We start from the raw sequence: 24,753 nt of genomic DNA on the forward strand, positions 1-24,753 counted from the left end.
TGATCTCTGTCTGACTATACAACTGGGATATTGATCTTCTCCTACCCTCAATGCTCCTGGTTTTCAGGCATCAGACTTGGACTAGAATCTACACCATGGCTCTCTGGCTGTCTGGCCTTCAAACTACACCACTGGCTTTCATGGGTCTCCAACTTGCAGATGCAGATCATGGGACTTCTCACCCTCCACAACTACCTAAGCCAATACCTTATAATATATGAACATTTTTGGCCCATTTCTCTTAATTAAATTATATTTTAAAGTGTTAAGAATAAAGAATACACATTGAAGTATATAGTGGTAAAGGGGCAGCTTATCTGCAACTTAATCTCAAATGATTCTGGAAGAAAAAAAAATTTTTTTTCCCTTAACTTTCAAAATATCAAAATAAAAAATTAGAAAAGAAAGGAAGGGGAGAAGGAAGGAAAGAAACAAAGAAAGGCATACTCCAAGTAGAATATTTTCATCTCCTTTTATTGAAGGAAATAAAACTTGTGCTGCAGAGGCAGTAGTACCTCAGAGCATGACAAGGTAGCCATTGGGGCTGACATGACAAGCCATAATGCTGGCCAGGGGTCCTACCATAATGGGAGGACCAAAACCACAAAGATAGCAGGAGGTAGCAAACATCCCCAACACCCAGTGCAGGCATTTCCATTTGCAGAGAGCTTGGCCATGCATTGTAAAAACAGGGTCCCCTCACAGCTGGCAGACTATCATCTCAGGCCAACAAATCCATCCAAAACTAACACGTAGCCTCAGATTTGGAGATCGTTCCCTTTGACCCAAAGATTCAGGCCATCAGAAGATCTGAGTTAATCTTTTAGCTCCTTATTGCTGATGGAAAAAGAGGCTGCGTTCTTGAAACATCACATAGGTATAGCTGGACAGGTGCTGATGCCCAGCCTTGTTCTAAAAGCAGCTAAATTTTTTTTCCTGACTTTTCACACTGCTCTCACCCAGCATGTGCTCTAGGAAACCTCTCAACGTTCTAAACAAGGACAGAATGAGGGCAGCAGCCTAGGGGGATTTAGGGAGTCAAAAGCTGCTACATAGCCAAGACCATTTCACAAGAAATAGCGTGGGGAACACTATTGGGTCAAGATCCTCCCAAACAGCTGCTAGAAGCATACACAAAGAAAAATGTGGTAGCTCTCCCTCCCATATCAGGATCAGCTGTGCCAAAGTCATGGTCCAGAAAAAAAGAGCCATTTCATATCCCTGGAAGAATATCAACCTCCATGGCATTTCTCAAGTTATTCCAATTTTCAAGTACATTAGTGTGTTTGGGCAGTTTTGAAATAGAAAAGCAAGCACTAAAGAAAAATCTCAACCGACTGCAAACTGATAATGTTATAAAGCCAAAAATTTATACAGTCAAGAACTGATGGGTGGAGGAAGGATTCTGCTATGTAGAAACAGGAGTCCAAGGGTTTATTCATATAAGCCCTTGATCATAAACCACCCTCACATCCACAGATTGGGAGCAAATTCCTTATTTTAAAATGGCCATCATCCGATTAGTCAACTGCAGTTCTCTTCGATGCTGGACACACGGTTTTCAAGGATCAAAGTCTTGAGAGCACTAGATCAGGAAAGGGGAGGAGCAAGACAAGGAAAAGCATCAGGGGCTGGAATTTCCGAAATGAGCATTTATTTCACAGAAGGCGTGGCACAATGAGGCTGGGGTGACGTGGTTTTAGTGATTGTTCTTGGTTGCCTCCTTTGCTGCCGCAATCAGTGGAGTGAGGCTGGAGAGGGGCTTGGCAATCTTCAGGAACTGATGCTAAAGAGGAGAAAAAGAACAAAAGACACATGACAATTTACCATTCTTCCTCAGCAACCATTACAAGATGATAAGGGCATCCATGTTTGCACAAGGTGCTGCCTGGAGAGCTTCAGATCATCATCCCCAAATTGAAGCATATCTTTAAAAGATAACATATCATTTTGGAGAACTGTTGGGCAGTATCTACCTACAGCTAAATACACATCTATCCTATATCCCAGCAATTCCACTTCTAGATATATTTCCAAGGGAAATGAGCTTGTGAATCCACCAGAAGACACAAACAAAAATGCTCATAGCAGCTTTACTTATTACAGTCATAACTGAAAAGAACCCAAATGTCCAAGATAATGGAAGAATGAATAATATTATATTTATATAATACCACACAAAAATTACAGAGCAACAAGAAAGAATAAATAATTGATACACTAACAGCAGGATGAATCCCACAGACATTATGTTGCATGAAAGAAGCCAGACACAAGAGAGTTCATATTGTATGATTCTATTTTATATTAGGTAAGACCAAACTATGGTGATAAGCAGAATAATAATCAGCTCAGAGGGAAGGTTATTACTTGATCATGACCCAATGGTACATTGCAATACTGCATTTCAGGAGCATTGATCTAGCAATTTGTTGTTCTATCCTTGAATCTAGTAAGGCTAATTAACCCAGGAAGGACTTCAATGGCTTGGTTCCTTCCCAAACCACTTTCACTGGGCTGTACTTTGGGCCACACCCACAACTATTAAAGAAGACCGTTTTGGAGAAAACACCATATGAAACCTATTTTTACGTTTTCAGTAAAAAACATTACGGAAAGCGAATCTTTATGTAACTCAGAGCCTCTTAACTATAAATGACTTTTCTTACATTTACTAGTGAAAAAGCTTTGTGTCTTGAGGATGTAGGATGTTTCTTCCATTTGATAAGAAACATAGGAACTAACATATTTCCTTTTCTGTCCTCGCTACCAGGAAACTAAGAACCAAATCTGATGTTTAAACAAAACTATTTAACTCAAATGATTAGCATATTTGATTCGTCTGCCATCCTCATAAGTCTCTTTATTAATCATATTGTATATGTATATACACACACATATAGACATATTTACACATATTCTTTGCTGGAAGTGCTTCAACTTCTTTTTGGACAGAGATAGGATATAAAGAGGTACTGAGAGCAAGAAGTTACTATTACTACAAAAGGAATAAAAGATCTTGGCTAAATCATGAAGATATGAATTCAAACATAAAACCCTATGTATTTCTGTCCATATATGTGTTTTCACAGGAGACAAAGATGTGAAGCTTTCATGATTTAAGACTCTGAAAGTCATGGTTTTGAATATTTACAATGTACAGTAACAAATTAAAGAGTCAGTGTTCTCAGGTCACATGTTTATACAACTCCCCTCCCAGCTGAGAAAGCAGCATGATCCAACACCCAACTGGGAGGCCTCAATTTCCTTCTCTGTGTAATGAACAAAGCAGACGAGATAAGCCCTAAGGTCTTTCAAGTTTTAACACTCTGAGCCAAGCAGTGGCCAAGAGCATACACACTTGAGGGCCAAACAGACATAGGTTGACATCCTGGATCCACTGCTTATCAGCTACATAATCATGGAAAAGTTACGAAACACTTGAAACCTCAGTTGCCTCACCTGTAGAAATGGGAAAACAAGAATCTATTAACTCACAAGGTTATTAAAAAGAATAGATGAAAAAATACATAAAGTGCTTAGTGCCTAGAATGTGGTAAAAATTCAACATAATGTATTTATTAGTAGTTATATTATATCAGGAAGGAAACTCTAGAAGGCATTCATCTTTCAATAACTATATTTTAATACCTAATTAACAATATCATCTTGAGGCTTAGAATAGTATTTGCACATTTCCCAAAGCTTAGGGTTTCCAGAACAAACCTCATATAGAAGGCAAAGGATCCTATATTATACTGCCTGTTATAAGGGGGTTTTATTCCCAAAGGATGCTAGAAACTAATGGGTTACACTTGGCAGAACTCAGATCTCATATCTAATAGACCAGTGCTCTGTAGTCAGTTACTCTGATAACAAAGAGGTGCTAAATATATTCCAGAGGGTAACATTTCAACGAAGGTTTAAGCAATCCCATTTAATTCACAAGTATTTTCTGAATACCTATACTTTACTGAAGTGTAGCTGATGTACAATGTTATATAAATTACAGGTGTACAATATAGTGATTCACAATTTTTTTTTTTTTGCGGTACACGGGCCTCTCACTGTTGTGGCCTCTCCCGTTGCGGAGCACAGGCTCCGAACGCGCAGGCTCCGGACACGCAGGCTCAGCGGCCATGGCTCACGGGCCCAGCCGCTCCGCGGCATGTGGGATCTTCCCGGACCGGGGCACGAACCCGTATCCCCTGCATCGGCAGGCGGACTCCCAACCACTGCGCCACCAGCGAGGCCCCACAATTTTTTTTTAACATCTTTATTGGAGTATAATTGCTTTACAATGGTGTGTTAATTTCTGCTGTATAACAAAATGAATCAGCTATACATATACATATATCCCCATATCCCCTCCCTCTTGCGTCTGCCTCCCACCCTCCCTATGCCACCCCTCTAGGTGGACACAAAGCACCAAGCTGATCTCCCTGTGCGACGCAGCTGCTTCCCACTAGCTATCTATTTTATATTTGGTAGTTATATATGTCCATGCTACTCTCTCACTTCGTCCCAGCTTACCCTTCCCCCTCCCCGTGTCCTCAAGTCCATTCTCTGTCTGCATCTTTATTCCTGTCCTGCCCCTAGGTTCTTCAGAACCATTTTTTTCTTAGATTCCGTATATATGTGTTAGCATACGGTATTTTTCTCTGACTTACTTCACTTAGCATAGTATCCTCCAAATCCATCCATGTTGTTATAAATGGCAAGATTTCATTCTTTTTATGGTTGAGTAGTATTCCACTGTATGGAATATTCTTTATCCATGCATCTGTTGATGGACACTTAGGTTGCTTCCATATCTTGGCAATTGTAAATAATGCTGCTATGAATATTGGGCTGCATGTATCTTGTCAAATTAGTGCTTTTGTTTCTTTCATATGTATACCCAGGAGTGGAACCACTGGGTCATGTGGTAGTTCTATTTTGAGTTTTTAAAGAAACTTCCATACTGTTTTCCATATTGGCTGCACCAATTTACATTCCCACCAAGAATGTAGGAGGGCTCCCTTTTCTCCATACCCTCTCCAGCATTTATTATTTGTGTTCTTTTTGATGATGGCCATTCTGACAGATATGAGGTGATATCTCATTGTGGTTTTGATTTGCATTTCCCTGATGCTTAGCGATGTTGAGCATCTTTTCATGTGCCTGTTGACCATCTGCATTTCCTCTTTGGAGAAATGTCTATTCAGGTCTTCTGCCCATTTTTTAACTGGGTTGTTTGGGGTTTTTTTGCTGAGTTGTATGAGCTGTTTATATAGTTTGGATATTAACCCTTTATCAGTCATATCACTTGCAAATGTTTTGTCCCACTGAATACCTATTTTGAGTCAGGTCTCAGGTATAAGAGGAGACAAGAGATTAATAAGATAGAAGTTATAATCTAGTAAGAAAGACAGAATTGTTCATAACTAACTTTAACGCGGTACAGTATGGTAGGTCCTGCCCTGCCCTGACCAGTTGCTCTTCGTCCTCATAATACAAAAGTAACTGACTATGAAAGCCTACAAATTAATCACTGTCATTAAGTTGCATGTGATACTTATTAAAGCACCAGTTGGCACTGTAGTAAAATAACACTAGGCATGAGAAATTGTACCTGAGACATAAATGTTAAATACAAATAATGTGGTCAGCTAAAAGCAGTTTTTGCAACCATATGAAATAATTATGCTGTAATTTCAGGATTAAGCTGGTGGAATATAAAAGGCTTGGTAAACCCCCAGCTCCGGGTTCCCCACAGCCTGGGAGGATCTTACTCCAAACAAGCAGACTATATGGGACTTCCCTGGCAGTCCAGTGGTTAAGACTCTGCACTTCCACTGCAGGGGGCGTGGGTTCGATCCCTGGTCAGGGAACTAAGATCCTGCGTGCTGCGTGCTGCAGCCAAAAATTTTATAAATAAACAAACAAACAGACAAACAAGCAGACTATCATCCCCACCATCTGAGAGGGTTTCCAGTGAAGAAACTGGGAAGACTCGAAAAGCCGCACTAACTGTCCTCTAAACTGATGCCCTCTGATATGCTGGAAATCTACCCTTTGAGCTTATCCCAGTAAAATACAACTCGTATAAGATTTGGACATCAAAGAGTTTCTTCTCATTAAGACTCACTCAAACTCTGCCAGACTAGTTCAGGCAGAACAAAACAGGCACCAGAGGAAGATACAAGCAAAGCTCAACAGGAGCTCAGAAAGTAACTCTATAAGATACAGCCTAGGAGAATGTACAGAGTTTTAATAGGCTGAAGAAGAGCCTAAGGGAATAACATGAGCAAAGGCCCAAGGATAAAGATGAGGGAACTAGGAATACAAATTGAGCATGGGATGTGCTAGGACAGAAGCTTAGTTCTGTAACAGCCAGTACCTCACAGACAAAAATGAAGCAAAAAAAGCCTTGGTTTAGTGATTTCTCGAATTAGGTGCTTCCCTGCGTAGGGACAGTTACCTGCAACAGCTCTTTAGCTGAACCTCTCTTCTCCACATCCATTTCAAGACAGCGGTTCAGAAAGTCTCGGAAGATAGCTGACAGCTTCTCTGGGTTCTGAAGCTCCGGGGTCCCATTGGTGGCGATGAGGTACAAGGCCTGGCAATACAAACAGAGAATTGCCTTGGGCTCCAGCTGAGGTTCTCTCTTGGTCCCCAGACAGGCCCTCTAGAAATATGGTCAGCTGCTTTCTGCCTTCAGAACACAAAGAGGCAGCTTTGGTATACTGGAAAGAGTATGAGTTAAGGGTCAGGTTTAACATTTAAAGGCCATGTAACCAGGTGCAAGCCAGTGAACTTCCAACTTCTTCATCTGTAAAACAGGGATGATAATAGTGCCTATCTCACATGTCTGAAAAATAAAACAAGATAGTATATTAAAAGCACTCTGTAAGCTTATGAAGTGTGTTACTGACCCAAGGGTTTATTATTATCCTTGATTATAGATCTAAATGGTTTATTATTCATTTAGCCTGATGATTTAAACACCTGCCCATTTGCTGAAGGAAATTATTCCTGGTGCCATCACTTCAGTCATCTAAAAACTCATCTCTTCTAGCAGGACAGAAATATGTACAAAGGAAGAGTTCTGTAAAGGAGCAACCTGTTTCACTGTTGCCATCCTGGTCCCCTAACATGAAGTATCTCCTGGGAAAGGTAAAGAAAAACACAGTCAAACTAAACCTTTTAAAGCACTCAGCACTTTAATTCATAAAGTGTTTACACAAATACTGTTTCATTTAATGACCACAATAACTCTGGGTAATAGGCAGGGCAAGAATTATCATCCCCATTTCACAGATAAAGCCCAGAAACATAAAGAGATATGCCTGGAATCATGCTGTTTACACAAGTTCATGTCCTCTGACTCTACTCCCAGTCTTATTTCTGTCACGCCCTACTGATACCATTTTCAAGGCCACTCTAAGGTGGAAGAAGATGAGTGGCATGTGGATCCACAGGGCAAAACTGGGGGCCGAGGGTAGAAACTACGAAGGTAGTTTTACTTTGGTACACTAAAGCACTTTTTAATAATCAGAGCTATCCAACTAAGATTAGATGACCACCTATCAGTGACAATGCACAGGGAATTCCTGCACTGAATGGGAGGTTGGAATAAACAACAAAATGAAAACAATAAAAATAACTCTCACCTTTGCCCATGATCAAAATTACCAACCTACTTGCATCTGTATTCACATACCCTGCTTTCCCTCTCCTATTACAATGGATAAATTGGGCATATTCTAATATAATGCTCTTTACTTCAGTACTTGATCCAACCCCCTTCATCTACTTAAGGACATCACTCCTACAGATGTCACTTCTCTCTTGAACATGACCATTTTCCTCTCCACTAGATCAGTCCCATCTGCACAAAAACATGCTATAATAATACCTTAAAAAAAAAAAAAAAAGGGACCTCCCTGGTGGCACGGTGGTTAAGAATCCACCTGCCAATGCAGGGTAGACGGGTTTGAGCCCTGGTCCGGGAAGATCCCACATGCTGCGGAGCAACTAACCCCATGCGCCACAACTACTGAGCCTGCACTCTAGAGCCCGTGAGCCACAACTACTGAGCACGCATGCCACAACTACTAAAGCCTGCGCACCTAGAGCCTGTGCTTCGCGACAAGTGAAGCCACCACAATGAGAAGCCCACGCACCACAACAAAGAGTAGCTCCTGCTCATTGCAACTAGAGAAAGCCCCCGTGCAGCAACGAAGACACAACACAGCTATAAACAAACAAACAAACAAACAAACAAACAAACAAACCCTCCCTCGACTCCACTTTAAGATATTGCTCCACTGTTACCTTAACAAAACTCCTTACCTTAAAGCAAAACTCCTTTAAAAGAAAACAACAATGAAAAGTAAAAACTAACTGCTTACACATGTCATCTCAACTTTGCCCACTCTGGTGAATTTACTCTAATTAGGCTTTCATTCCTATCACTCCAGTGAAACTGACTGTCAAAGTCATCAATAACCTTCACACTGGCAAATCTAATGATCATTTCTTAGCGTTATCTTAAATGCAACCTATCAGTCAGGTTTGACACAGTGATCCATCCTCCTTCTCGAAACACTTTGTCCTCTTGGCCTCCAGGACACTTCTCTCAGTTCTCCTACCTGGAAGGCTACTCATTGGCCACTTTGCTAGCTCCTCTAACCTGTAAACATGACAGTATCCCAGGTCTCAGTACTCTCCCCTCGCTCCCTAGGTGAGTGATCTCATTATCAACTAGCTCAGATTTTTAAATAAACCAACTATATAATACCTACTAATAAATTTATATTTAGAGTACTGACCTCTCACCCTTGAACTCTGAACTCTTATGCCCAATTCTACTCAGTATTTCCACTTGGATGTTTAATAAACATTTCAAATTAACATAGAACCTTGTCCACTCTGTTCACTCACTTCAGGGACACTGGCCTCCTCCTTGGTTTTCCCTAGGATGTATCAAGCACGTTCTCAAAACAAGTTCTTTATATACCTGACACCTGGAAAACTCTTACGTCAGATTAATCTCATGGCTCGCTACTTTATTTTCTTCAGATTTCTCCTCAAATAACTTATAAGAGAAGACTTCATTCTCTACCTAGAATAAAATAGCACACTTCTCCCTCCTTCCCCCCTTACTCTTAAGCCACTTACTCTGCTTTTTTTCACAGCTCTTATCTTCTCTTACTATATATTAATTTATTATCAGTAGAACGGTTTCTTGCCCATGATCAAAACTCAAATAATCATTGAATAAATGAATGAATGACTGCTAATATACCTTTTCTTTAAGCATTTATACTTTAAATTCAACAGTGCCTAGTTTTTATCCAGAAAAGAGAAATCCAACAGCCCGAAGATCTTGATATGGGCCTAGTCATACTCACTCTCAGAGGATTTTCATTAAGGTATGGGGGCTCCCCTTCAACCATTTCGATGGCCATGATGCCCAGGGACCAAATGTCAACCTTAGGCCCGTAGGCCTTCCGTGTCACAACCTCTGGTGCCATCCAGTACGGTGTTCCCACCATAGTGCTCCGTTTGCTCTGCTCTGGGGTGATCTGGGCACAGAATCCAAAGTCAGCTAGAAAAAGAAAGGACAAGACAGAAAGGGTTTATATGTAGGGTATGCCTTCTGTAAATATTGACTATGTGCCTACCCCTAGGTATCAAGCTCTGCCTGCATCCTAGCCATTGCATCCCTTGTCTCTCCAAAGCCAGAATCACTTAACTGCCACCTTCAGCTCTTAGCCTGTCTCCTGTTCAACCCTGAAGGAGGAACATAACAAATATCATCTCTGGCTTCCTTACCCCTCCTCAAACCAGAAGTGCTAGGCATTAAAGTCCAAGCCACCCCCATTGACCTTGATTACTTGCCCCAATGCTGCTTTCTTCTTGAAAATCATTCCCATACACTAGTATCTGGTAACTAGGTCCTTGCTTTATTGCCTGGGCATGAGTCCTGGACTTAAACCCTAATCACCTACAACTAGGCATGGCCCTGCTTTAATAAGTTCCTCACCCTGTGCCCCAGGACAGAGACTGCTAACAGTCCTCCCATAAGCAGCCCATCCACCTGTGACACAACCTGTTTGTCTGGACTATTGGTCCTTACACATTCGAATAAAATGTTCTGCCTGCAGTTCATTCCCATTATATTGCAATTATATGTTTATTTAATTATGAGGCCTTCAATAAGAAGGACTGTCTTCTTACTCATTTTTTTCATTCCCAGAGGGCCCAGCATACAACAGACAATTTAATAAAAGTTTGCTGAATGAATGACTGAATGAAAGAAGTTACACTAAACTCTTTCTTCTAATTATGTATTTTGTGTTTCCCATACTAGATTGAGAACTACTTAAATACAGCCAAAAGTATCCTCAGCGCCCATCACGGGTCCTAGCACATAGTGGGCATTCAGTTAAGTTTTTTGGCTGAATGTATAAATGAGTGGGGAAAAAAAAAGAAATGTCATCCTATATAGTGCTGAGTAATATAAAGTGCCCACATATCCAAGGAAATACAGATTCTCTGGTGAGTCTTGTAGCTACTCTTATATGATTATCATCCCAGAGGAGACAGGGTCCCACAGGGAAGAGAAGTATTACCACTCCTACTCACTTAGCTTGACAGAGCCATCCATTCCCAACAGGATGTTGTCACTCTTGATGTCTCTATGAATAACTTGGCTCGAATGCAGAAACTCCAAAGCCTGCAGGCACTATTGAAGTGGTGTGGGCAGAGGGAGAAAGAAAGGACATATAATATGAAGACTTACAGAAAATCGCTAATCCAACCTGCTCATTTGATGATAACAAAAGTGAGGCCCCAGTGAGTAAAAGGACTTACTCCAAATAAGTGGAAGAGGCAGGTCTGGAACCTAGTCTCCTGTCTCCTAGCTAAGCATTCTTTTAACATTCCGTGCTGCCTTATATCTTTCTTATAATGTACTTGACCATACTGTATTATAACATAGCTTATAATAGTTTTCTTTAACTACGGGAGTTCCTCCAAAGTATTTTAGAGTTGTTTACAGAACATCAGCACCTTGACAAAGAACCCGAGGCAACAAAAAATAAATAAATACTGAGGAAGAATGGAAGGGATTTCGTAATGAAAAAACTGGAGGAAAGTGAGAGTCACATTTGGGAAACTAGACAAATGGAAATGATATTAGAAGCAGTGAACTTAGGAGGATAATCTTATTTTGGTGAGGAGATAAATTTGTACTGTTTGGGGTATGCTGGTTTTTATATTCCTATAAAGAGTTGCAGACTAACGTCCGTAGGCCACCGCAAATGTGAATCTTGAGTTCTGTAGAGAGACTGGACTTGAAATAAATGTTTACAAGTCATTCGTGAAGAGGTGATTTTTTTTTTTCTTTTTAAGTTATGGTAATGGTTGGAACTGGCAAATGCTATAGGAGATAGAGGAGAAAGAAAAGAACCTTGGAAAATACCCAGACTTAGCAAGCAGAATAAGTAACATAGAGACTGAATGGAACAATGAAAATGCATGGTTCTGACCAACAATATTATTCTAGACAAATCTCTTACTCCCTCTGGGCTACTGGCTATCTCCCAACTGTAAAATGTGGGGATCAGAAAAGATACTCTCAGAGTTACTACTAAATCTACTAGTTTAAGTTCATAACCGAAAGCTAAAATTTTAGGGGCTTCCACTGATTAAAAAACACTAAAAATGCAAACCAATTAGAAGATACTATTTAAATATTCTCAACTTAATACTTCACTTTCTAAGAACATATCAATGGCTAAATTAAAAGCAAACCAATATCCAGAAGCGGCTTTTCCCTGGAAAAGTATGACTTGCTTTCCTAAGGAGGCTAGAGACTTTGGCCTCTGGATGTAAAAAATTATGAACAGGGACTTCCCTGGTGGCGCAGTGGTTAAGAATCCACCTGCCGGGGCTTCCCTGATGGTGCAGTGGTTGAGTCCACCTGCCGATGCAGGGGACACGGGTTCGTGCCCCGGTCCGGGAAGATCCCACATGCTGCGGAGTGGCTGGGCCCGTAAGCCATGGCCGCTGAGCCTGAGCGTCCGGAGCCTGTGCTCCGCAACGGGAGAGGCCACAACAGTGAGAGGCCCGCGTACTGCAAAAAAAGAAAGAATCCGCCTGCCAATGCAGGGGACATGGGTTCAGTCCCTCCTCCAGGAAGATCCCAGATGCCACAGACCAACCAAGCCTGTGCGCCACAACTACTGAGCCTGTGCTCTAGAGCCCGGGAGCCACAACTACTGAAGCCCACTCACCTAGAGCCCGTGCTCCACAACAAGAGAAGCCACTGCAATGAGAAGCCCGTGCACCACAACAAGGAGTAGCCCCCGCTTGCCGCAACTAGAGAAAGCCCACACGCAGCAACGAAGACCCAAAGCAGCCAAAACTTAATTAATTAATTTAAAAAATATATAAACAAAAAGGCTGATTTCAAGAAATTGGAACCCTCATGCATTGCTGGTGGGAATATAAAATGGTACAGCCACTGTGGAAAACATTTTGGCCAGTCCTTAAAATATTAAACATAGAGTTGCTGTATGACCAGAATTTCCACTCCTAGGCATATACCCAAGAGAAATGAAAATATACATCCAACCAACAACTTGTACGTGAATGTTCACAGCATCATCCATAACAGCCAAAAAGCGGAAATTACCCAAATGTCCATCAACTGATGGAAAGATAAGCAAATAGAATCTTATTTGCTAGTAAAAGGACATATGCTATAACACGGATGAACCTTCAAAACATTAAGCTAAGCAAAAGAAGCCAGTCAGATGCACATATTATATGATTCCATTTACATGAAATGCCTGGGACAAGCAAATATATAGAGACAGAAAATAGATTAGTGGTTGCATAGGGCTGGGAGGGCTGGGAAAGAGGGTGGGGCGGGGGTGACTGCTAATAGATACGGAGTTTCTTTTTAGGGTGTCGAAAATGTACTAAAATTGATTATGTTGATGGCTATATAACTCATACTAAAACCCATTAAGTTATACACTTTAAATGGGTGAATAATATGGTATGTGAATTATATCTCAATAAAGATATTTTTAGAAAGGGGAACTATCTCTATGAGAACTTAAGGATATAGTAATGCCACCTATTTAGGTAGCATTTAAATGTTTCTCCAAATGCTTTTTGATCCATATGGTACCCCTAAGGCATATACAGTGTGAATGTTGCAATTTCTAAGATAAATCACTTGAGGCTTATTGATTTCCCCAAGCATACATTTGCATGTATCTCAACCAGTGAAAGTCAGTCCCTGGGGTGACTGAAAAACGTCTTAGATATTACAATGGTGTGGCTTTCCAAAGGTCCCCAGTATATAAACAGATATACAGTTTACCTATGGTATCAAATTTCATGAAGGGAATGTGATTAGGCAAAAATGTCTTAAAAGGCTCCTGGGTGGGGGAGGGAAGATAATGAAACAAAAGTTGAGAAACACTGCCTTAGTGGTACAGCAAAGAAAAGAAATCACATCTCCTAAGAATCCCAGGCCTGTGTTAATTCCATTAACCTATGTGTGTATGTGTTCTAGATCCCAGGGTTTTTAATGAAAATGTGATATTTTCTAGGACAGTATTGATTTCACATGACTTTATCTTTCCTAATATTAATATAAAAGTACATCGCTATGCCTCCAAATCTTGCATCATCAAAACCCAAGCATACTGATCCCCATAAAACTCTGAACCTAATCTTCTAATCACTTAAATCTTCTACTCTCCCTCATTCCCAAACTTTTCTATTATTAGGCTATCAGAAAGTTCCAGTCTCTTATCAGCAAAGCACCCAATATGCTCAACTTCTTCTAATACTCCCCTCATCTTCTTGCTCTAACAAAAATGTGGCTATCCCCTGAGGACACTGCTTTTCATGGAGGCCTTGCAGAGGTATTTATTTTCCCTTCTTATACAAGCATTTTACAGACTTGAGACATATAATAGCAATGAGGAGAGAGGAGAATACCTATTTAAGCTTTGTTTCCTACTTCTTTTGCCTGCAAGTATTTTACCCTAGATTTTTGCTTGGCTTACTCTTTCACACCATTCAGATCTTTACTCAAATCTATGGCAAAACCTTCCCTGACTACCTCCTCTGTCGCTATCTTTTTACTCTACTTTATTTCCTTCATAGCACATGAATAAAGCAGGAAAGCAGAATAAAAATATGATTAAAATATATACCCATATAAAAGAGGTAAAGGAAAATAAGTGTTCATAGCAGTTACTTTTAAGAGGTTGAAATTATGCGTGATTATGCATATATATACATATGTGTGTATATATATATATATTTTTGGAACTTTCTAACTTTCAGAATATAGTAATCTTTAAAAACAGGTATAAAAAGAGGATGATGGGAGAGAGTACAACTAATTTCTCCCACCTCTACAGTGCCCAGGCTGAGATTCCTTCAGATGCAGAACTTTGAGATATATGGATATGGAGACCATGTCCTGCTCAAGTCTGGTTGGCCACTTGCCTTACCTCACGGCACACAGCTGCAATCTGGCCTTCATCCATGCAGGTTTCTGTTACCACGTCTGTCAAAGAACCTCCAGCCAAATATTCCATGACAACCCACAGCTCATCTCCCACGAGGTAACTGTAGGAGTAAAGATAAAGGGTGAGAAGGAATAGAGTACACTGGACCAGAGCAGTGGCTTTCAAAGGATAAGCATATACCAGAGTGACTCTGCATTTCCCTCAGTTCTGGAAGAGTCCAGCGTTCTTTTTTCTAAGGAAAAGCAGAATCTGTGGGACAGGATCACTAACTTGACATCTCTTAAGGACTCGCCTGGGGAAACCAAAGCACACTGTTCTGTGAAGCCCCAAAAGACAGAGCTGCAATCACTAGGTTGAAGATACAAACTTATTTCATCACAACACAAAGTCGTACTTCCTAAAATCAGGCATGATTCCCACACCTCTCTGCATGAAAGGAGAGAGCATCCAAACATTTGACAAAGATGGGATTTGGAGTCCATCTTACCAATATTAGGGAAAGTCACTAAACCTCCTTTAGAGTTCTATTAGATTTGAGATCCATAAGACCCATACTGGGTCTTGTTCAAGATTCCATTCCCAGAAAGTGTGGCACAGTAGATGTCAATATTTACCGAATAATTCAATGAGTAAAATAAAAGATAATTGTAAATGTAAAATGAAGTATTGACTATAAGAGCCATTGAAAAGCTGTAGAATTTTATACCCATAGCCATTATGCTGACAATGATCTCCATTTTGAATGTCTCTGATTCTAAGAATGGAATAAATTCAGTAAAGGCTGCAAAACCAAAGCTGCTTCTGGAAGCCAAGGGTTCCCAATTAGTACTGTATCCCTAGAGAGATTATGGGGCTAACATGAGTTAAAACTGATAGTCTCACTCAGGGATTGGATCACTCAGCTCTATTATGTGATAAACAAAAACGTCACCTAGGAGAGACCTTCAAGATGGTGGAGGAGTAAGACGTGGAGATCACCTTCCTCCCCACAAATACATTAGAAATACATCTACATGTGGAACAACTCCTACAGAACACCTACGGAATGCTGGCAGAAGACCTGAGACTTCCCAAAAGGCAAGAAACTCCCCACGTACCTGGGTAGGCAAAAGAAAAAACAGAGACAAAAGAATAGGGATGGGACCTGCACCTCTGGGAGGGACCTGTGAAGGAGGAAAGGTTTCCATACACTAGGAAGCCCCTTCACTGGTGGAGACGGGGGTCGGGGGGGGGAAGCTTCGGAGCCACAGAGGAGAGCACAGCAACAGGGGTGCAGAGGGCAAAGTGGAGAGATTCCTGCACAGAGGATCAGTGTCGACCAGCACTCACCAGCCCGAGAGGCTTGTCTGTTCACCCACCAGGATGGGTGGGGGCTGGGAGCTGAGGCTTGGGCTTCGGGCGTCAGATCCCAGGGAGAGGACTGGGGTTGGCTGTGTGAACACAGCCTGAAGGGGCTAGTACGCCACAGCTAGCTGGGAGGGAGTCCAGGAAAAAGTCTGGACCTGCCTAAGAGGCAAGAGACCATTGTTTCCGGTGTGCGAGAAGGGATTCAGAGCACAGCATAAATGAGCTCCAGAGACAGGTGCAAGCCACAGTTATCAGTGCAGACACCAGACACGGGCATGAAACGCTAAGGCTGGTGCTGCAGCCACCAAGAAGCCTGTGTGCGAGCACAGGTCACTATCTACACCTCCCCTCCCGGGAGACTATGCAGCCCACCACCACCAGGCTGGCGTGATCCAGGGACAACTTCCCTGGGAGAACATACGGCGTGCCTCAGGCTGTGGCAACGTCATGCTGGCCTCTGCCACCGCAGGCTAGCCCCGCATCCCGTACCCCTCCCCCCGCCGCCCCCGCCCCCGCCCCCGCCCCCCGCCCCGGCCTGAGTGAGCCAGAGCCCCCTCATCAGCTGCTCCTTTATCCCCCTCCTATCTGCGTGGGAACAGACGCCCTCAGGCGACCTACATGCAGAGGCGGGGCCAAATCCAAAGCTGAACCCGGGAGCTGTGTGAACAAAGAAGAGGAAGCAAAATTTCTCCCAGCAGCCTCAAGAGCAGCAGATTAAATCTCCATAATCAGCTTGATGTACCCTGCGTCTCTGGACTACCTGAATAGACAACGAATCATCCCAAAATTGAGGTGGTGGACTTTGGGAGCAACTGTAGACTTGGGGTTTGCTTTCTACATCTAATTTGTGTCTGGTCTCATGTTTATCTTAGTTTGTATTTAGAGTTTATTATCATTGGTAGATTTGTTTATTGATTTGGTTGCTCCCTTCCTCTTTTTTTTTTTATATATACGTATTGTTTTTTCCTTTTTCTCTTTTTGTGAGTGTGTATGTGTATGCTTCTTTGTGTGATTTTGTCTGTATAGCTTTGCTTTTACCATTTGTCCTAGGGTTCTGTCTGTCCGTTTTTTTGTTTTGTTTTGTTTTAGTATAGTTTTTAGCACTTGTAGTCATTGGTGGATTTGTTTTTTGGTTTGGTTGCTCTCTTCTTTCTTTCTTTTATTACTTTTTAATTTTTTTATTTTTAATAATTTAAAAACATTTTTTATTTTAATAACTTTATTTTATTTTTTTCTTTCTTTTTTTCTTTTTTTCCTCCCTTTTCTTCTGAGCTGTGTGGCTGACAGGGTCTTGGTGCTCCGGCTGGGTGCCAGGCCTATGCCTCTGAGGTGGAAGAGCCAAGTTCAGGACACTGGTCCACCAGAGACTTCCCAGCTCCACGTAATAACTAACAGTGAAAGCTCTCCCAGAGATCTCCATCTCAAAGTTAACAGCTCCACTCAACGACCAGCAAGCTACAGTGCTGGACACCCTATCCCAAACAACTAGCAAGACAGGTACACAACCCTACCCATTAGCAGAGAGGCTGCCTAAAATCATAATAAGGTCACAGACACCCCAAAACACACCACTGGATGTGGTCCTGCCCACCACAAAGACAAGATCCAGCCTCATGCACCAGAACACAGGCACCAGTCTCTTCCACCAGGAAGCCTACACAACCCACTGAACAAAACATACCCACTGGGGGCAGACACCAAAACCAACAGGAACTGCGAACCTGAAGCCTGTGAAAAGAAGACCCTCAAACACAGTAAGTTAAGCAAAATGAGAAGACAGAGAAACACACAGCAGATGAAGGAGCAAGGTAAAAACCCACCAGACCAAACAAATGAAGAGGAAACAGGTAGTCTACCTGAAAAAGAATTCAGAGTAATGATAGTAAAGATGATCAAAAATCCTGGAAACAGAATGGAGAAAATACAAGAAACGTTTAACAAGGACCTAGAAGAACTAAAGAGCAAACAAACAATGATGAATAACACAATAAATGAAATTAAAAATTCTCTAGAAGGAATCAATAGCACAATAACTGAGGCAGAAGAACAGATAAGTGACCTGGAAGACAAAATAGTGGAAATAACTACCACAGAGAAGAATAAAGAAAAAATAATGAAAAGAATTGAGGACAGTCTCAGAGACCTCTGGGACAACATTAAACGCACCAACATTCGAATTATAGGGGTCCCAGAAGAAGAAGAGAAAAAGAAAGGGACTGAGAAAATATTTGAAGAGATAATTGAAAACTTCCCTAATATGGGAAAGGAAATAGTCAATCAAGTCCAGGAAGCACAGAGAGTCCCATACAGGATAAATCCAACGAGAAATATGCCAAGACACATATTAATCAAACTATCAAAAATTAAATGCAAAAAAAAAAATAGTAAAAGCAGCAAGGGAAAAACAACAAATAACAGACAAGGGAATTCCCATAAGCTGATCTTTCAGCACAAACTCTGCAAGCCAGAAGGGAGTGGCAGGACATATTTAAAGTGATGAAAGGGAAAAAACCTACATCCAAGATTACTCTATCCAGCAAGGATCTCATTCAGATTTGATGGAGAAATTAAAACCTTTGCAGACAAGTAAAATCTAAGAGAATTCAGCATCACCAAACCAGCTGTAATTACAACAAATGCTAAAGGAACTTCTCTAGGCAGGAAACACAAGAGAAGGAAAAGACCTACAATAACAAACACAAAACAATTAAAATGGTAATAGGAACATACATATCGATAATTACCTTAAATGTAAATGGATTAATGCTCCAACCAAAAGACATAGGCTGGCTGAACGGATACAAAAACAAGACCCATACATATGCTGTCTACAAGAGACCGACTTCAGACCTAGAGACACATACAGAATGAAAGTGAGGAGATGGGAAAAGATATTCCATGCAAATGGAAATCAAAAGAAAGCTGGAGTAGCAATTCTCATATCATACAAAATAGACTTTAAAATGAAGACTATTACAAGAGACAAAAAAGGACACTACATAATGATCAAGGGATCAATCCAAGAAGAAGACACAGCAATTGTAAATATTTATGCACCCAACATAGGGGCACCTCAATATGTAAGGCAAATGCTAACAGCCATAAAAGGGGAAATTGACAGTAACACAATCATAGTAGGGGACTTTAACACCCCACTATCACCAATGAACAGATCATCCAAAATAAAAATAAATAAAGAAACACATGCTTTAAATGATACATTAAACAAGATGGACTTAATTGATATTTATAGGACATTCCCTCCAAAAGAACAGAATACATGCTCTTCTCAAGTGCTCATGGAACATTCTCCAGGATAGATCATATCTTGGGTCACAAATCAAGCCTTTGCAAATTTAAGAAAATTGAAATCATATCAAGTGTCTTTTCCGACCACAACGCTATGAGACTAGATTATCAATTACAGAAAAAAATCTGTAAAAAATACAAGCACTTTGAAGCTAAACAATACACTACAAAATAACCAAGAGATCACTGAAGAAATCAAAGAGGAAATCAAAAAATACCTAGAAACAAATGACAATGAAAACACGAAGACCCAAAACCTATGGGATGCAGCAAAAGCAGTTCTACGAGGGAAGTTTATAGCAATACAATCCTACCTTAAGAAACAAGAAACATCTCAAATAAACAACCTAACCTTACACCTAAAGCAATTAGAGAAAGAAGAACAAAAAACCCCCAAACTTAGCAGAAGGAAAGAAATCATAAAGATCAGATCAGAAATAAATGAAAAAGAAATGAAGGAAGCAATAGCAAAGATCAATAAAACTAAAAGCTGGTTCTTTGAGAAGATAAACAAAATTGATAAACCATTAGCCAGACTCAGCAAGAAAAAAAGGGAGAAGACTCAAATCAATAGAATTAGAAATGAAAAAGGAGAAGTAACAACTGACACTGCAGAAATACAAAGGATCATGAGAGATTACTACAAGCAACTATATGCCAATAAAATGGACAACCTGGAAGAAATGGACAAATTGTTAGAAAAGCACAACCTTCCAAGACTGAACCAGGAAGAAATAGAAAATATAAACAGACGAATCACAAGCACTGAACACGAGACTGTGATTAAAAATCTTCCAACAAACAAGGATCAGAGATTTGAATTGACTACAAACTTACCAGGGGTCAACAATGAAACAGAACTCTTAAAAAAAAAAAAAAATCAAATCAAGTTCTGTAGTGTTTAGAACAAAGGAGGGGTCCCAATGTCTCCGTAATGGTGAAATCTCAAACGAAACTACTGAATGTCACATTTTAAGAGAATGCAGACAAACTAGAAGTTATTCAGCAGGGTAAGCAGGATAAGGAAAGATTTGAGATGCAGAATGATTTAAAGACCTACATGTTTGACTCAGGCAGATGGGCTGAAGGCATTCCCTGGGATAGAACAAACAGTATCAGGACCAGCTGTGAGAAGATACAGGGTGGTAGGGTTCAGCCTAACCCAGAATACTGTGCAGCAATCAGAGGTGTCCACCAACATGCAGGGTCATTGGCAGAGAGCCAAGCATCATAGATGAATCTTAAATGGAGGTAGTTCTGAGCACTGGTGTTGCCTTCTCCCCTAAGAGCTCCACCATCCATCCATCCCTAAGGCCCTATCTCTCTGACAGGACTACCACTCCATACCTGTCCAAGTAGTTCACAATATTTGGGTTCTTGTTTTCCCTCATGACCAGGATCTCATTAATAATCAGCTCTTTCTTCGGCTGCTGCTGAAGGTTCATCTGCTTAATGGCCACCTGAAATCAGAGTACATTCAATGTACAACCAGAGTCACTCAGCATTTACTGAACACCTACTAAGTACCAGACATAAACACTAAGGAGATAGAAATGAGTAAGATATGGTCTTAGCCCTTGAGGAAATCACAGTTCATCTCTGGAGACCAGCAGTACTCAGTGTGAGGTCCCCAGACCAGCAACATCAACATTATCTAGGAATGTGCTACAAATAAAAATTTTCAGTCCCCACATAAACCTACTGAATCAGAAATTCTGTGGGTTGTTTTTTTTGTTTTGCTTTTTTTTTTTTGCACAAACTTTCTATTTAATGGAAAAGATCACTTGCTGAGTATAAGGATCATTTATTACTTGGTATTGGTACTGGTGTCACTGGAGATGAGGATAAGACATAGTTATGAAGAATTTAAATGAGGAAGTGAAAGAATTTAAAAACTGATATTTCCATTCATCTCTCTACCTTCTTAGATCTCTACTTAATCCAAGCCTAAGTAAATAGGGACTTCCTTTTCCTCAAAAACTCTGCACTTTAATAAGCCCTCCAGGCAATTCTCATGTGCACCAAAGTGTGAAGATCAAACTTGCTACTAAATAAAATACATATATTAGAAAAATACTTTTAAAAATCACAATATAAAAGAGGTATGCTATAACAAAAGTCCCTACAAAGTGTTACAGGAACATAAAACTCGGCCAAGAACTCTTTCACACTATCAATGCAGAGGTTTCATAAAGGGGAGATGAGTTTTTGAACTTGTTGTGGAAAAGTAAATCAGAGTTGACCAGGTTAAGAAAGAATAGAAAAAGGGGATCCTTAATGTTTATGTATGAAAAAGATATTGATAGGCTTTGTATCTACGGAAATAAACAAATTTTCACATAATACAAATTTAAGGAACACGTTAGTTTCCAAGGCACTTTTGTGTCCTTTTTATGTGTCGGGTACTATGTAGGGTATTCTCAAATGTATTTCATTTAATCCTCTGAGACACGTTATGAGTTAAATATTACTACTGACCCCCTTTGACAGATAAGGAAATTGTGATTCAGAGAGGATATGTGACTTGCCTACACAGCTATTCAGTAGCAAAGTCAGGATTAGAATCTCAAAAGTGACGCCCATTTATCCTGCACACACAACCAGATTAATCTTCCCCACAGTACACATTTGGTGACTCTCTCCCCTGTTCAAAGCAGAAATGGCTCCTGTTTGCCTAGAGATGCTCCTTGGCCCAACATTCGAAGTCCTTATGATCTGACCCCTATCTTACTTCTTTGTCACTGTATTCCTTCATATACTACAATCTGAGCTTCTCTCCATTTAGAACATCTTGCTCCACTGTTTTTACATGTTCCAAACCTTCTCATACTTTGTATCAGACCAAAAGAAACCTCATTCTCCAAACCAGATAGGCTTTTTGCCTTCTTTAAAGCCCCGTAAGATTATCCTTATACCTCTCTTGTGGAACTCAGCACATACTGAATTGTATGATGATTAGTTAGGGCGTGTCTCTCGAGAAGCTTGAGAGCTCATTTGAAAGCTCAGAATCCCTGGTGCCAAGCACAGGGCCTGACACACAGTGGGTGCTCAACAAATCTTTCCAGAAATGAAGAGGAAAAGACAGAATTGAGTGGGTTGATAAATACTTTGTTTTTAAACCACAAAGAGCATTAGCAATAGGCTGCCCTATCCTATAGGAGTAGACTTTAAATTATTTCCTACATGTTTATTCCCTAGAAATAACAGCCAAGAACATGAACACCTAACAGAACAACTAAAATTAGCCTTTCCAGAATCAGCAAGAAGTGTAGAGGATGAATAATTCAACTTTTATGGAGAAACCCCAATTTCTATTATTTCTTCAGTCAAGTATGGACAATCTTCTGCCATGAGCCAGTTCATCAGTAAGAATAGAAATGATTTTTTAAAACAGTTTGAGCACCTCCATTCCCTGCCCCAAGTGAGAAAAAATTGCTTTGGAGTGGAGTCTCCTACCAGGTTAGGCTTCTGGTCTGGCTGCAGCTTTGCTATAACAGCTGCTGATCAGCTTTTTCTAATGTCTGAAGAGGAACACAGTGATCTAAAGACACATTACACTAAGACTGTAAGCCCTTACAGCACATACTAAGACCTGGAGCCTCTGCAGTTCCTCAGGCCATCCTGGAGGATGGGACAGTGCTAGTGAACCTCACAGAGGTCACTGCTGGCAGCAGCAAGGGAGAAAAGAGGCAGCCTGTGGGTAACAGACGGGGTGGCAAGACACCAGGAATCCTTTTCAATAGCTACTAGGCTAAATGCCCTTCACCTAATCAGATCCCTCCTATTCAGGCCAGCAGATAGCACTCCTATAACAGAAAAAGAACTGGACTTGAACTCTGGGGGCCTAAGCTCTGGGGCTGGTCTGTCACTTACTAACCTTGACTAGTCACAAGCTCTCTGAGCCTCGGTCCCTTTATCAATACTGAGGATAATAATCCCAACCCTGAATCCCCTCCTCACAGGACTGTTCTGAGAACTAAATGAGACCGTGGTCAATGTGTTACTCATACATAAGAAATGTAAATAATACAGTAAGACAACAATGAAAATGCTTATCATTGTCATAACTGCACTTGATGAGTAATTGGCACAGAGCAGCAAGAGTGACAACGTTATCAGCAGGAATGACAGCAAAAACAAACCACCCTCCCACCACTACTGTTTATTGAATGCCTACTCTGTGCCAGCTCTGTGTTAGGTGCTCTACTGACATTATCTCCGTAAAACCTAACAACAAGTCTGTTGAGCAAAAATCATTATCTGCATTTTCAGGGAAGAAAATGAAGACTAAGACTGACAAGAAAGTTGCCCAAGGTCATAATCAATGCTTTCAGGTTCATATGACTTCAAAGCCACTTCCAGTTTACTCTATTACACACATTCCCTCTAAAATATGGACTTGAAAATTAATTGCTGGATCTGTAACTGGAAGATTTCCAGCACTAATATGCTAATCTTCTTACATATGACAGACAATAGCTCTCCTCTTCTCAGCTGGATAACTCCCAATAGGCACTTGCTCACAAACACAGAGTATCTCTGTAGCTCCACTAAAGATTTACACTCCCTGGGGGAGGAAATGAGGCCTTCCTGGCTACACTGCATTAGCCACCCTAATGCACTTGCTTTCACTCATAGTTTTCTAACCACAAGGCAGGCACATAGTGAAGTCAAGTTTGTTTCCTGTGGCCAGCTGCTCACACATGGAGCCTCCAGGCCTTCCAGGAACCGGCCAGCACCAGCCTGCCTCCCATCAAGGGCTGTGAGGCCCCAGAGGCCAGAAACACGAGCAGGGGCCGTGGTGCCTAACCTTAGCTCTGCTGCGGCCTTGCAGCCCAGGAAGCACAAGTTAAAATTTTAGAATCAAAAGATTCTAACCCAGCCCTTGCTAACTGCTATTAGCACAACCCGGCCAAAGTTACTAAACTCCCGAGTCTCAAATTCCTCATCAGTAAAAAGGAAATAATATTACCTACTTCATAGGGTTCTTTTTAATATTAATATTTAATATAATCTCCTTTTTTCTATCTCTACCTCCAATACAGCATATTTAAAATCAGCAGAATGATACCATCCTTCCTTCTTTACCATTATTTTATCACAGGTTCCTGTCAGCATTATAAGAGTTTTATATGTACACAATAGAAAGTATGGTTTCTTACATTTATATATATGATTTTAATGCCTGAATCTTTCACATAGGTCTTAGCGCAAAGTGTAGCGTAAAGCCAATGTTCAGTAAACAGTCTGTAGAATAAATAAATATTAATATAAATGTAATTCTTAGTTTATGGTATATTTTTGCACGCATTACTTCACTCAACTCATTCACATTTTGTAAGGTATATGTTATCATGCACATTTTATAAACAAATAAAATTCAGGCTTAGGAGGTCAAATGACTTGCCCAAGGTTTTATAAGTAAGTAAAGGTAAACATCTAGGTTATTGGATTCTCACATAAAAGAACAATTAATAAATCTTTAAACATAATAATGTTTTTTCTTTTAAGTTGACTTACCCTCGATGGAGCCTCAATATTTGGC

At 40.6% G+C, this 24,753-nt stretch overlaps 1 protein-coding gene across 11 annotated transcripts in view; it reads right to left on the bottom strand.

The window, feature by feature from the left end:
- Positions 1-453: 453 nt before the first annotated feature.
- The window catches only part of PAK1 (p21 (RAC1) activated kinase 1), a 154,235-nt gene continuing 129,935 nt past the window's right edge, over positions 454-24,753 (bottom strand). For 6 of the 11 annotated variants that reach the window (XM_089915346.1, XM_022593897.3, XM_089915339.1 and 3 more), the window contains 6 exons: positions 20,556-20,668; positions 14,535-14,652; positions 10,636-10,735; positions 9,399-9,595; positions 6,464-6,601; positions 454-1,786 (listed from right to left, as the gene is read on the bottom strand). In XM_089915346.1, coding sequence (XP_089771472.1) covers positions 1,700-1,786; positions 6,464-6,601; positions 9,399-9,595; positions 10,636-10,735; positions 14,535-14,652; positions 20,556-20,668 — 753 coding nt within the window. In that variant the 3' untranslated portion in view covers positions 454-1,699. The other 5 variants (XM_089915343.1, XM_089915342.1, XR_016393854.1 and 2 more) reach the window with 5 other exon arrangements.

The sequence above is a fragment of the Delphinapterus leucas genome, chromosome 7 (genome assembly GCF_059928025.1).
Source record: "Delphinapterus leucas isolate spDelLeu-1000000601 "Yukka" chromosome 7, BTC_Dleu_Yukka2, whole genome shotgun sequence".
Classification (NCBI taxonomy): domain Eukaryota; kingdom Metazoa; phylum Chordata; class Mammalia; order Artiodactyla; family Monodontidae; genus Delphinapterus; species Delphinapterus leucas.